Genomic DNA, 15938 nt, shown 5'->3' with positions numbered 1-15938 from the left:
AATCCTAATGAAAAATGTTTTGTAGAAAAAGAACTGTTGTACACCCTGCAATTTCTAGTAGACAAAAGTTTGATGACTGTCATAATTTATTTAATAAAAGGACATGAGCTATTTGAATATCATAAACATGGGCTAATTGGCAAAAGTAGCCAGTACTTCCAGAGGACAGATTTGATACTTCAAGGTAATAAATAATATTAGAATTCTTTTTTTTTTTTCTTGCCATCATTTCTCTGCAATACAGTATTCCTGTTTGAGTAGTTTTTCTTTTTTGTCTTATACTGCATGATATGAGTCTTTCATAAAGCATTAATTATCCATTATTAAAAATGAATGATTTTCATTGGCAGCCAGCAAGTTTAAACTAAAATTCATTCCTGTAAGCAAGCAGATTAGCACAACCAGCACTGACCAGTTTTGACCTGCTTCTACTGTGTGTGTGCACCTGTTAACTTAAGAGAATCATTTTAACAGCTTATCAGCGCTTGTAACTGGAAAGCGGGCAACTTTCTCCCTGTGTTCATATCCTACTGTCAGTTTGCCTATTCAGATTAATGAAAATCCAAACTTCGCAAAATGAAAAATTTAGAAGTGCCCATACTTCTAAATGGAAATTTTATTACTCTGCAACAGAAATTTTGATAGATTGGTTGCTCATGTTAGTACAGTAGGCTTGGTTATCATCTTCACAGTGAGATGGTGATGTGGTGCCTCATTTCACCTAATCAAGTTGTAATATTAAAGATCACAGTTTAGCACATTTTTCATGTTTTTGTTGAGCTGAAATTTAAACTCAGAAAAATGTCGTTAGAGGTGATAAAACTGATGGCGAACTGAAGTGTGATTAGAGGGCTATCAGGCAGAAAAAAGAAATGTCATTTTTGAAAAATTCATGGGTTGTATGTACAAGGACCTTTATGGGTTTTATGGGTAGCACATTACATATGAGCATTATCCTTCCTTCACAGGTAGCACAGTCCATATAAGCAGTATCCTCCACACAAAAGGGAGAAAATAACGGTTCAAATCCCATCAATGATGCAAAGGATTTTGAGCTTTTTCATTACAACTGAATTAGTATAGTTTTTTCCTTTAAGAAACTAGTTTTCCTTCCAGAAAATAGGCAGATTGATAATAGAATATGCATAATTTGCAGTCATAATATACACTGATGAGCCAAAACATTATGATCACCTACCTGTGATGTTGGTCCTCCACGTGTAGCCAAAACAGCTCATACCCTGCGAAGATGGATGCTACAAGATTTCTAAATGTCTTGTGGTATCTGGTACCAACACGTAACCAGCAGATCCTTTAATTCCTGTAAGGTCAGTGGTTGAGATGCCGCAGATCGGAGTTACTGTTCCAACACAAACCACAGATGCTCGATGGGATTGATGTCTGCGGAATTTGGAGGCCAGAGCAATATCTGGAAGTCTTCCTCGTGTTCCGCAAACCAGTCTTGAACAATCTGGGTGGTGTGGCATGGTGCATTATCCTGCTCAAAGACGGCACCACCAGAGGGGAAGCAGTTGCCACGATAGGGTGTAATTGGTCAGCAATGATGTTTAAGTATGTGGCAGATGTCAGATTGCCTGGCACATGGATTACTGGACCCCAGGTATCCCAGCAGAACATTGCCCAAAGCATGCCACCGGCTTGTTTTCGTCCCACAGTGCATCCAGGTGCTATCACTTCCCCAGGTAAACGACGCACACATACCTGGCTGTCCACATGGTGCAACAGGAAACATTCATCGGACCAGATGACTTTCCAATCACTCAAGGTCCAGTTTCAATGCTTGCATGCCCATTGTAGGTGATGTCGCCAGTGATCCGTGGTTAGCATGGGCACTCGGAGTGGCCTGTGACTACAGAGCCCAATTTTCAGCAGGGTTCGATGTACTGTGTGTTGTGACATTACTCCAGTGACCAGCATTCCAATTACTGGTGAGTTGAGCCACAGTCGCCCTTCTGTTGCCATGTGCCATCCGGGAGAGCCTTCACTCAACTTGAGCTTTGATGAGCCATGGTCATCCAACACCTCGCTGCCGGTTCATGGGTTCCCCCTCAGACCACTTTCGGTAGGTACTAACCATGGCTGACCGTGATCACTCCACCAACTGTGCTGTTTCGGATATGTTCTGACCAAGTTGTCTGGCCATTACAATTTGGCTTTTGTCAAACTGGCTTAAGTCAGCTGCCTTTCCCATCTGAAGAACAAGAGTAATACTGATTAACGGAGCTGAATATCAGGTGTGTTTTAAACCGTGTCCCCACATGCTCCGTAGTTCACATGCAGTTGCTTCAATTTGCATAATGACTTGCTGGTCATAATGTAGTAGTAGTAGTAGTGGCAGCATGTGATGCAAGAAAGCAAGTGTATGAGCTTATGCAGCATCAGCCAAAAAAAAAAAAAAAAAAAGATCACACCATTTCCTTCAAATGTCTGTCCAGTTCCTCCTTAAATTTATTTAAACTATCAACTTCTAAAGGCTAAAGGCAAATTTCCGCACATCAATTCTACATCTGTCTTTTATTAATTTGCATTTATGCCCCTATAGGTTCTTAATATGAACAAGTGGAAGGATCCCATCAGAATTCAGTGTGCTCAACCCATTCAAGGCCTTATATACCTCAATCAGATCACCGCGGAGGTGCCTAGTCTCCAGACAATGCAATTTGTAGAACTTCAGCCTTTCCTGGTAAGAGCATCCTTTTGTCCCCCTAACCAATCTTGTTGCCCTTCTCTGTACTCACTCAAGCAATTCTACATCCATCCTAAAATGAAGCATGCGGACTTGCATGTAGTACTCAAAGCGTGGCCTGACCATTGTTTTATACAAAGGGATAGCACCTGCTTATCCCTGCTAGCAAAATTCCTGTATATCATTGACTAAACCCCATAACCTGCTCTGGCGGCCTGACTGCACTGCTCGGAAACTTCATATCTGACTGCACAATTACCACTTTTCTTTTCATTCTCCACTGCCCTGAGTGTAGTACCACAGAGTTATCTGCGCGGTAGCACAGTGGCAGCGTCACCGTCCTCTCCACACCGGTGGAAAAGGCCCTGGGTTCGAATCCCGTCGAGGACGCGAGGAACTTTAATTGGCTTTTTTCACCGCGTCACTGAGTTATTTGGTCTCAGACGTAGATAGCAAGGTTTTATCCCCCAGAAACTGGAGTTTTTCATCCAGCAAAACAGACAAATCGACCATAGAATATACGCAATTAACAGACATAAGACAAACAGCATGACAGATGAATGTAATTATTCGGGTGGCTTTAAATATAATAGTAGTAGTCGTACCACACAGTTGGTACGTTTCTCTGGGGTTAACTGTACTTTGCATTTATCAAGGTTAACCTTAGTTGCCATTTTTCAGCCCATCGCCCAACTTTTCTAGATCCTGTTGCAGTAGCATACTGTCATTAACAATCCTGCCAAACTTTGTATCATCTACAAACTTGGACATTCAGCCTGATATACCTTCATCAATATCGTTGATAACTACAGAAAATTACAATACCCAGTACCAAACACTAAAGGACTCCATTAATAACATTAGTCCACAAACAATAGTGTCCATTGATTATCACTCTCTGTTTCTCCAACTCAACCATTATTTTATCCATTGCAGCAACAGTCCCTTAATGCCATACTGCTCCAATTTGTACAGTAACCTTCCATGTGCAACAGTATCAAAAGCTTTTCTGAAATCCAAGTATATCATTTCAAAATTATTTTTTGCATCCAATTGCTTTGTCACCACATAGTATCAAAACAGATTGGTCAGACAAGACTTCCCCTTGACAAACCCATGCTGTGTCTGAATTATTACTGTAGCCTTGTCTAAACGATCATGCAATGCTTTTTTAACCAGTGACTCCATTATTTTCCCTGGAGCAGAAGTTAAACTGACAGGTCTGTAATTACTCATGTCGCCCTTTGTGAATTGGGGATACATCTGCACATCTCTAGTCTGCGGGAACCTCACTTGAGTCCAAGGATGCTCTCATAATGATGGCTAAGCGTTTGCTTACTGCCTTTGCTCCTTTAATATAACTGGATAGATCTCATCCACCCCAGGTGCCTTTCTTAAATTCAACAATTTCTCCTCCACTTTGCTTTCAGTTATTGCAAAGTCATTTAGCTCCCTGTTGTGGTTTAATATACTTCTGTCCTCCACTTCCCTACAGAATCATGTGTGAATGTCATTCAATTTGTCAGCTATCTGAACAGAATCAAGTCTAACCAACGATATCAAGTGGACCAATCGGATTCGCCCCCTTCTAGAGTTTATATAAGTAAAGAAGTCTTTGCTGCCTCTCTTTGCATCCTTTGCCAAAGATTTCTTGTAATCTGCTTCCCCTTGCCTAAACTCCTTTGTGTCTTGATTACAGACTAGCTTATATTTACCGTAAAAAAGTAAAGTGCAGCCATTATCAACCCACTGCAGGGTGGAAGCCTCCTCAACAATTCATGCTGAGGGAAATGGACCATAATCTGCCACGCTGGTCCAGTGCGCGTTGGCAGATCGACCGTATTCAGCAGTCAGGGGCTTGAACCCCGGTCTACTCAAAGAGCGTGTGCTACTGCACTCCCGCTCCTGCCCACTCGGCTACGGAGGCCGTTTACCGGAAGCCTCTGTATCGCCTGATAATTTATATGCATCCCATGTATTTTCTTCTCTGCCACAAGTCTCAATATTTCACCCAGGAGCAGGCCATCCCAAGGGTGAAAGGCGCCAACGTTCAAGAGCGCCTGAAAACCTGAAACTCAATATACATATATGAAGAAAAGTTCAAAGGGGGTGCAAATTTTAATTGGCAACCGGCATCACATACCCTTGAAACACCCCTGAGTTCATCTGACTTCCATTTAGGTCTAAACCTTGAACAGTATACTAGGTATGAAAAGCCTAGTAGCTTCCAAGATTAATTCCTTGAATACTTCCCATTTAGAATTTACTGTTGGTAATACAATCAGTTGGTCCCACTTATAGAATTTAGAAATTGAGACTATCGTAGTTACCTTTACGAAAGCAAAACCCTTTCCCTTTACTGCTGATGGTATGTTAAATAAATCCTTCTAATATAATCATTTCTCTTCAAAATGTCCTCCACGATATTTTATTTTATCACTGCCTTATACAGACGTGGCATTCTGGAGATTAATTTTATGATAGTGTCTTGATTAATATTTCATGCGATCTGCAAGGTTTCCCACAACTTTTGTGAAGATAGGCAGAACTTGATGGTCTAAATGATCCGATAAAAGCCCTATTGGTTTTAAGTCAAGAAAATGGGATGATGGCCACACTATGAATTGCAATACCCCCCCCCCCCTCCTTTTGCTTAATTGCTAGAAAATCCCTGCTGCACAGCTTAAAGCTGTCCTTCGGGCCATTGATTTGTTGTAGTAAAATTTCTTCCAGAAATCTGGAGTCGGGTGGATATTGCATTATCTTCAAAAATAATTTTCTAGCTTTCTTTTCTTAAAATTCCTTCATTTCTGATGAAATTACCAACTCCAGACAATGATGGAACCATCACCATCATGCTGACTGTAGGCACTAAACAATGTCTCGCTATTTTTTTTTAGTTTATCGTCTCACATAAATTCTACGTTGGTTCCAAAAATTTCAAATTTGAATTCATCCGTGCACAGTTCTTTTTTGCACTCTTCAAGTGTTCAATCTTGATGGCTCTTAGCCAAGCCAACTGTTTCTTTCGGTTTTAATAAGGATTCTCGGATCGATACACAATCATGAAATTCTTATGAAAGACAAAGTTTTACAGCGGATGTAGACAGGAGAGTTTCTCTGTTCCTGTTGAATTCAGGTCGGATTTCGGGTGCAATAAGTTGTCGATTGCGTTTTAGAAATCAGTGTTATGATGTTATCTTGTTCTTCCTTTGTTACACCTGGTCTTCCTGATCGTAATTTGTCCTTTAAACTGACATTCTCCTTGAATCGTCGAATGGTAGTTTGTATCCTTTTATATGAACAACCTAATGTTTTGCCAATACTTCTCATGGAATAACTTTCTTTATACAGAGTTTTAATAGCACTTTTTTTTTCGACATTTACTTCCTTATTTCTTGCCGTGTTTATACATGGTCCTCCTGAGCAAAGCGCTCTTCTGAATGATGGGTGTAGCGTTTGATTTTATAAGTTACATCTCTTACTCCTCAATTTACATTATTTCAAAACACTAGAATTATCTACAGTCTTCTATAATATTGAAACTACTCCACTTTCCAGACTGTTCTAGAATTATCTACAACCTTCTACTACATTCAGGAACCTTGAACACTATATAAATAACAACAACAACAAATTCTCACAGTTTTCTTTTGCACCGAATGGAAATGCCTGAATGTAATTTCTGTCGGTCTGCACAGTAGTGCAGTGGTATCGTCGCGGTTCTCTCCACACTCGGTAGAAAAGGCCTGGGTTCGAATCCCGTCGATGACACGAGAAAATTTTTATGGGCCTCTTCTTCACTCTGTGATTGAGTTAGTCGATCTCAGGCGTAGATAGGAAGGTTTTTTCTCTAGAAAAACGTGGGTTTTTCGTTCAGCAAAACAGGCAAATCGATCAGGGTACACAAGCAATTTACAGACACAATGCGCATCTGTAATTTAAAGTATATTTCTAGGGGATCCTAATATATATATTTTTTAAATGTAATTTCAGCCGATGGCTGAATTTGAAGAATTACTCCCATCAGGGATAAAAGAGCTTTTTATGGGTTTTCTTCTGTGACCGAGTTAGCCAATGAAATGTGAGACGTTGCATCGTTCTCTACTAAACCATATATTCAGTATTTTATTTTTATTTTTTCCAGACCAGCAACACTGAGACTGATCGTTGAATAAACATAACATACACAATAGGGATTATGCCCTTAATATCCATCTATTTCCATTCTCTCTACCAGTAGCATAACTACTGGGGTTCAAGAAGTTGTTATTGTAGTGCTTTAGGCTCATAAGAAAATTAGGCCATACTGCTCAGTAAATAATATGTCTGTAAATTGCGTATTTTCTATGGCTATTTTGCTGGACGAAAAACCCAGGTTTCTATAGTGAAAAATCATGCTACCCTCGCTTGGGACAGACTAACTTAGCTACGTTGTGAAAAAGACCCGTAAAAATTCCGCACGTCATTGACGGGATTCGAACTCTTCTACCTGATACGGAGAGGATGGTGATTATGCGAGCTATGCTACCCACGAGGGTGGTGCTAAAAGTTGCAGATGAATTAAATATTAGCCAGGCCACACTTCCCACTCCAAGTAAAGAATCTCTAATCCATAATTCATCGTAAGAGGTCCTTTGATTTTTCTTGCACACTGGTGACCCACAGTTAATACACTGTTGACCCGGACTATTTTAATTATGTGGACGAGGCCGAACAATGTAGCCTTTCATTAGTATTATTATTATTAGCTATATGGTGCAAGGAAGCCTGAGGCTTATGCTGCACCAGCCAATTTCAGTAGTCCAGTGGTTACTATCATTGTCCTCCCACATTGGTTGGAAAAGGCCTGAGTTCTGAGTTCTAATCCTCTCGATGATACGAGGAATAGTGTTTTTTTTTTTTTTTTTTTGGCGATTTTAACAATGTCGTTTAGACGGTTTCAGGATAAGGTTGAACGGTTTTTGCTCCCTGAAACTTAAGTTTTTCGTCCAGAAAACCGACCGAAGGGCACATGGAGTTACCGATACTATATACAGACGCCTGATAACTTTTCCTTTGGCGCTTAACACAAACATAACGTCACCCTAATTAGAAAACCTCGTAACTCAACAAATGTTGATTTTACAGGAAACACAAAAAATAATTTTATTATATAACCTGCAAGACCAACCGATAAATAAGGAGATATTTGTGAATGTTGGTGACCACAACAACTGAACAGGCGTTGAGACATTAGGGGAGGTTTTAATAACAACGGAGTTACGAGTTTTTAAAATTTGTTTTACGCAGTGATGGAATTACGAGGTTTATGAAAGTGGTTATTTGGCTGTTTTACAAATTTACTGGAGTTACAAGGTTTTCTGAACCAATTAAATGTCGTTTCCACCAAAAGTGGAAATAAGAGGTTTTGTAATTATGGTGACGATAAGCTAACCTAACTGTTCTTCTATACGTCACAAAAAAAACAAAAAAAAAAACAAGAAATAGTAGTAGTAGTAGTAGTGGTGGCATGTGATGCAAGAAAGCAAATGTATGAGCTTATGCAGCATCAGCCAAAAAAAAAAAAAAAAAAAAATCACACCATTCCCTCCAAATGCCTGTCCAGTTCCTCCTTAAATTTATTCAACCTATCAACTTCCACAACGACAGATGGAAGTTTGTTCCAGCAATTAACCACCCGCTGGCTAAAGGCAAATTCCCGCACATCTATAGTGTAAATTGTAGTGTAAAAGAATAAATTTTATCATTGCTAATCCCTAAGATGCAGGTCCATGTGGAATTTCTCCCATATCGTATGCTTGCCACGTCGGTCCAGCTGACATCCAATTCTGCTCATTTCTGATGATACTACTGCCCCTCCTCCCAAATGCAAATTTTTGAAAACTCACTGATTTAAAGATTCATGAAAGTATAATCTTGAATTGTAATTAATTGACGAATGTTAATTTATTATTCTTCATGCAATTATTTAAAAAGAAAGAAATTACTGATAATTATACTATTACTATAAATACTGAACCCAGAAATTTATAGTGATACAAATACTGTACACAAAAATTGTGTTATTGAAGAGTACAATAATTCTGTCAGTATACGAAAGTAAGCCAGTGATTTAATATTTTAGAATGGATTATCATATTCAGCGAAACGTGTGCAATTATTTAATATTTTTTGCTAGATATAATTTTAGCTAAAAAATTAAATAACCTTTTGAACTGTACTTTAATATTTTAACGTAGGTACGGTATGTACTTATATCCACATATATACGTATTGTGGTGGCATGGCGACCGTGGTGGCGACTTGTTAACCTGTGTAATTTCTGTACTTGTTACAAAAAGTATTTATACTTTCCGTAACTTTTATTTATAGTGCTTTAAAGAAAAGTAAAATGGGATTTCTTACAAACAGTAAAAGGCGAGGAAAGCTACGTGCCATTTTGCTTTCACATGGAAATAAACTTTGCATTTTATCATTTTTTGTTGGACTCACATGGTTTTGTTTGCTTACGTGGGAGCCATTTAACAATAGGACATATTTTTCTGAAAATGCACTTCTTCCTGGATTTGTACAAAGGGAATTTGCTCTTGGTAGTGTAGCCAATCGCCTTCTGGAAAGTTTAAAAGAAGAGTCTAGAAATCACCCTAGTATTCCGTATGCCTGGTTGCAGGCGCAGTTTCGGCAACAGGGTGTTGATGTTTATTTGCACAATTTCACTCTCCATTACCCATTTGGTACGAAACCAGATCACCAAGCAAAAATTTATATGCGATACTTAGAGCTCCCAAAGCCTCTAGCACCGAAGCGTTGGTTTTGTCTTCACCTTATCGTGGTTTGGATAATGTACATGGTACAACATTGCCTGGTATAGCTTTAATGTTATCGTTAGCGCAAGCCTTTCGACGTCAAACGTATTGGAGCAAAGATATTATTTCTTGATCACCGAACATGAAATGGTTGGGTTTCAGGCTTGGTTAGATGCTTATCACAATACCCTTATATCACCTGGTGTATTAGATAGTGGTTATTTGAGAAGTAGGAGTGGGGGCAATTCAGGCGGCAATAAATATTGAAATTAAAGGTGAAAAAATTTCTTATTTTGATGTCAAAGTAGAAGGTTTAAATGGACAGCTACCAAATTTGGATCTTTTTAACTTGGCTGTTGAGCTGTGCACTCGAGAATCAGTACCCACAACTTTTCATTCTCGAGTAAATCCATTAGATCCACAAACATGGAAAGGTTGGTTGCATAGCTTTATTACTACATTGTCTATGATAGGCACTCAAGCTACAGGACTTCCTTCTGCAGGTCATGGGCTCTTTCATCGCTATGCTATTCAGTCAATAACACTGCAAGGAAACACAGTAGGTAGAGGATCTCCAACTATTCCCTTTAATCAAATGGGATGGGTATTAGAAGGGGTATTCCGTAGTCTTAATAACTTATTAGAACGTTTTCATCAGTCATTTTTCTTCTATCTGCTTCCTGCAACACGCCGTTATGTCTCTATTGGGCTGTACATGCCACCATTTTGCATGATTGCAGCCCCTGTTTTAATCAAAGCATTATGTTTATATTTGTCTCTGCAAAACATTCCAGAAGGAGTAAATGATAAAAGTAAACCATCTCTGCAAGAAAACATTACTGATGATAGTCCAGGTTTGTGGTCAGCACTTTTTCTAGTGGTTGTTTCTCACATGTGTGGATGGCTGATATTTTTCTCACCTGAAAAATTAGACTATTTGGGAAAATATTTTTCATTTGGAGTGGAAGAATCGATATATTTTGGTACTGTATTAATGCTTATCATATGTATTGTGTTATTTACATTTTGGAAAGTTGCTGAGTCATTTATAGAGTGGAAAACTTATATGTGTGTAACACTCTTGGAACTTGGTGCATTTTTATATACTTTGTCTCTTATTAACATTTCCATGGCAACAGTACTGGCTTCTATTTATGTGCCAATAGCAGTAACAACCACAGTTATTACTTATTCAAAAACCATGAAAATTTTTGTGTGGATTCACCATCTACTTTTGCTTTTACTGAATCCGTTTATCCTTGTTTATGTAATTTTAATAGTTCAGTCATATTTCATGGATAAAGAAGCAAGTTTCAGTGACCATATCTCAAGGTCCTATGCTGGCCATAAGAAAGTTCTCCTGTTTAGTATTGAGGATTGGTATTTGTTCAGCAATTGGAGCTTTGGAGCAGCAGTAGCTGTGTTATTTCCTATATGGTTACAGCTGTGGTTGCTAGATGTGAGTTCAGGTTTAACTGAAAAATGACATTTCACTGGAAAATCTGGAAATGTATACAATAATATTATGTTGAGTAGATATTTGTATATTGTGATTCATTATTGTAAATGGAGAGAAAAATTTTCTAACAATTTTATCTTATTTATAACATGCTTGCATCTGTGAGATAAATTAGATACAAAATTTTGGTCCTAAATATAAGGTTGTAAAAAGAGGACTCAATCAGTAGGTATATGTTTAGCATAATCACAAAATAATTCCATTCTTTATTAATTTCTTTAGCAAAGAAAAATTAATTTTATTATTATGAATACCAATTTGACAATATTAAATAAATAGGAACTGTGTTTACAGAATTTATATATAAAGATACAAAGACTAGTTTTGTTAAATTGTGATAATAGCTGTGATAATTTATAATAATCTCAATTTTGTTTTAAGTTGGAATAAATTTTCATATCTTGAATTGTGCAATGGGAATAAAGTAATGTAACAGTTTTTTTTTTTTTTTATACTTACTGTAAATTTGAAAAATAATAAGAGAAGTTTACCTCAATATAATACGTAGAACACTTCCGTATGATGCTCTCCAGCAATTAAAATGAAAAAAATCGAAAATCTTACATTACAGTAAAATTAAAATTCATTTAATTATCAACAAAAACTAGCAATTTGCTAACCTACTTATTTGAATTCAGACTCATAATTTTGCAGATGAATAGGTCAAGTGGTCAAATCGTTGGTAAATATTCCTTAGTCATTTCCAAATGGTGTCTACCTTCAGTATCAAAAGTAAGAGGTTTTTGACACACCAGTTTCCAAATACTTTTCACAGTGAGAATAGCCATGAATTGAATCACAATTTGATTAAGAATGTATCATGTAAAGTGTATGTAATTATATATGCTTTGCAAAATTAAATAATTCAAAATTTTCATATTCATGACAATGCATGTAGAGCAAAGTAGAGATAGAGGCATCATAATATTCTCTGATATTGTCATTAAAGAGCATGTCAATGCAAGTCAAAATTAGCTATTGAAAAGGACCTTTCATTCTATCCTCACTGTTCTTGTAAAAATTATTTTTACAAGTATGAAAATACTTGTAAAATCGGTATGAAAAATAATTTATTTTGGAAAATTTAGGGTTACATGAGATTTATATTTAACTAAAGGTATAAGTTCTGGACTTTACATCATTCTCTTCCTCAGTGGCTCTAAACCAAGGGTTCCCAACCTTTTTTTGCTTATGGATCCCCTGAGTCCTAACTTTACGTATGTGGACCCCCATATATGCATATGTAATATTCCTAAATGAAATATTTATTTGTAGGTTAGTAAAAGCTAATAATTAAACAATTCCAATATAATATAAAAAATGTAAATTACAAATTTTGAAAATTTTAATTGATAAAACTGAAACATATTTTTACTTGTAATGACAGAATTAGTAAAAAAAAAAAATTTGAAAAATACTATTTCAAACAACATATATAAATTTATTCCTAAGGCTATTAAATAGGATCCCATTAAATAGGCCCTACTAATGAGATCCTTGTGGCTGATGTTTTGATATTAGCATTTTAATATCTGACTCACAAAATTTCACAATTTTGTGAGAATCAGACGAAGATCATCTCTTTTTACTATATCAAGTCGATTACGATTTTTTGTTAACAACTGTGTTACACGACTAAAGCCAGATTCCACAAGATAAGATGATGGGAAAACAGTGACATACATTTTAGCTTTCTCCCATAAAAGCGGATATTTACCTGCAATGTCACTATTCTTCCCTACATCATGCTTTCCTTTTTTTGAATAGACTTGACTATCTCATCAGGCCGCAATTCAACAAGTTCCTCTTGTAAATCAATTTCAACATCAGCAACATTTACCTCAAATGGAATCAGCACCCAATCTAGGATGTTCGGTTCTAGTAGGTCCTTGAACCGAACTTGCATGTCTTCATAAATTTTTTTTAAATGATCAACATACACAACACAATCATCATCTTTTAAATCACTGCTCTTGAAGATCACGATCTTGAAGAGCATTACCCTTAATGAGGTTGACAGTGAATCACGCAACATATGCAAAATACTTTTGGCAATGCATTTTTTAAATGAATGATAAACTCTCTGTACCTACTGACCATGGAAGCAGCTCCATCAATAGCACAAGCCATTAAATTTTCTAGTGGAATATTTTTTTCTCTAAAATAAGACTGGACTTCCTTAAATATTGTTTCACCTTTAGTATCTGTTTTGAAGAATCTTGCAAAAAACATTTCCTCTCTGAGTGATTATCATCCATACATCTTACATATGCCAATAAAAGTGCTTCATTGCCCATCAAAGTTGATTCATCGAGTTTCATTGCCCATCAAAATTGATTCATCGAGTTTCATTGCAAACTGTTTCACTCGTAATTGAGCAATAAGTTGATTTTCTACATCTTCAGACATTTCATCAATGCATCTGGATATTGTGTTATTGCTCAAAGGAAGGTTATCGGTAATTTCACGTGCATTTTTGTTTAGCATTTTTGAAATTACAACTGATATCGAAGGCAAGATGACAGTTTCACCAATGCTATGTGGCTTTCCAGATTTTGCTGATTTCATATGATGCTAATAAACCGCTATCTTTATTGCTTGTTTGTTTACTAAAAATCTGATCCAATTTGTTTCTTCCTTAAAAATTGCCTCTTAGTTTTCGGAAATACTCCACTGATTTATTTTTCTCTTCGCTGTGCCTTGTCTCCAAATGGTGACGAAGCTTACTTGGCTTCATGCTATCATTAGACAGTACAGTCATACATATAAGACACATTGATTTTGTGATATTCTCTGGTGATTCAATAAAACCATACGACAGATATTCAGTCAAATATTGTCTTGTTTTCTTCTTTGCATGCGCCATGTATTGTATTTGTATTTATTTGTCTTGGGCGGCACCTGGAACGTTAGTTCATCTCCGCCTCGTTAACTTATACAAATATACAAAGATTAAATACTGTACAAAAGAAAACCTCAACAGATTGAGGTAAAGACAGATAATTTCAAAGTAAAGAATGAAAGTAATCTTATGTGTGCGCCATGGGTAATCTGAAAACAATAATAATATTATTAACCTATAATATTTAATGTTGGAAATGCTTGTAGGTACTAATGGAAATATATTTCACCATGACGATGCCAATTACTCACTATAGAATGAAATGACTGCCTCTGATTGACTGACTCTTTCCTGAATAGTCGGTGCTTAAATAATGTTTTCTTCTTCAAGAATTTTCTATGGAAAGAAATTTTTTTTTGCGTCAACTAAAGAAGGTTCCAGAAAATAAGAGTATCTTCTAACTGCAAATTTCTGGACTTTTCTATGACATTAGTTTATTTTATTATTATTTTTTTATTTTTTTGGTAGTTGTTGGCGTGTCAGCTTCTGTGGCCATAATGCACCTCCCAAGGTTTTTACAGTACTTTGATCCAAGCCCGAGGCGGGATTCGATTATTTTATTATTATTATTTTTATTTAACAAATTATTTTATTTATAATATTTTATCAGGAACCCCTTAGCTCATATTATGGACCCCCGAAATACAATTTTTTTCTTGTGGACCCCCTCAAAGCTTCTATGGACCCCGGTTGGGAAACGCTGCTCTAAACTAACTAATAACACTGGTCGGCAAAAAAAAAAAAAAAAAAAATTTTTTTTTGCATCCTGTTAAAATTCAGGGCAATTCTTATAGATTCGATGTTGCTGAATTCAAATATGGCAACCATATTGCTGTAACACCCAACAATTTTAAGGCAGAAGGGATTAAAGTCAAAAACAGTTTCTAGTAAAAAAAAGATTTCATATATTTTAAGAAATGTTACATACAGTAATAAATATTGAACAGTGGGTCTATTAACCTTATTCTATTTACAAAAATGTTTATCTGATAACAAAACACTTATTTTAACAAAACACTTATTGTATTTTGCCTTTTATAATCATCCATTGGTGTCTCCCGTACCAGATTCCAACAGTACTCTGCAAGTATATTTGGACTCTATTTTTCCCTGGTATCTTTTTTCTATTTGAGAAATATCTCGGTAAAACCTTTTACTGTGTTCATTGGAGACCGCACCCAAGTTTTCAGGAAAAAAGTGCCTAAATAGGAATATAGGAAATGAAGCTTTAACAACAGGTCTTGGTTTTCGGTCAGCAACCTACGATATTTGAAAACTGAGGGTGATGAGAACTTTTAAGCACATATCTGAGTTTTTAAATGTATTTCCTATGAAAATCTGTTGAAATTATTTCAGGGAGAAAATTGATGCCAACCAGTGTAATTTACAGTAATTTGCATAAAAATTATCCATGTTACATGAAGGCTAAGAGCTGAAAGTTGATTGTTCAGTCTCTGGGCTGTTTTTTGATTGACTGTAACTATAGTTTGCTGGAGAATAAAGCTATTAAAACTTTTATTCGTTCACTTTCTGTTTGCTGGAGAATAAAGCTAGTAGAACTTATTCATTCACTTTCATTAAGGTGTTTTACTTGGTAATAATAGACCCACCTACCAGAAGAAATCTAGGACGCAGTTTACTGAGTTATTGACTTAAATGTGGCAAATGTATGTTACATAAGACAGTATTATAGCCTGAAATGGCATTCTGGGAATACTGGTTTGGGAAGCATGGACAGGACCATTGTGTAGCTGATTGCCTATGTTTAAAACATGTTTTTCTTTGATTAAATTATAAAAAAATTTGGCATTCATTATATAGTTCATTAATAAATTCTGCTAAGAGTAATTGGTATAGTTCATATTAAGATATTCTTTCCTCTTACGATCTTAAATTTAGGACTGAAGTGGGTGAAACTTGCATTCATAATTTAGTTATCAGCATTTCATATGAGATAATACATAGGCCTGTATTGCAGTTGCTTTTTTTTAGGAATACTAT

General features: G+C 36.3%; 1 protein-coding gene across 1 annotated transcript; it reads left to right on the top strand.

Moving 5' to 3' along the window:
* The first annotated feature begins 9056 nt into the window (after positions 1-9056).
* Positions 9057-11004, top strand: GAA1 (glycosylphosphatidylinositol anchor attachment 1). The gene is given in 4 exon segments (XM_090382542.1): positions 9057-9459; positions 9462-9638; positions 9641-9753; positions 9755-11004. Coding segments are annotated over 4 exon segments (1896 nt in total). The 5' UTR covers positions 9057-9101; the 3' UTR covers positions 11003-11004.
* Positions 11005-15938: the final 4934 nt, after the last annotated feature.

The sequence above is a fragment of the Mastigoproctus giganteus genome, chromosome 10, assembly GCF_048544385.1.
Source record: "Mastigoproctus giganteus isolate SK-2022 chromosome 10, ASM4854438v1, whole genome shotgun sequence".
Classification (NCBI taxonomy): domain Eukaryota; kingdom Metazoa; phylum Arthropoda; class Arachnida; order Uropygi; family Thelyphonidae; genus Mastigoproctus; species Mastigoproctus giganteus.
Note: the sequence above shows the minus strand (reverse complement) of the source record. Positions and strands in the feature narration are given on the sequence as shown.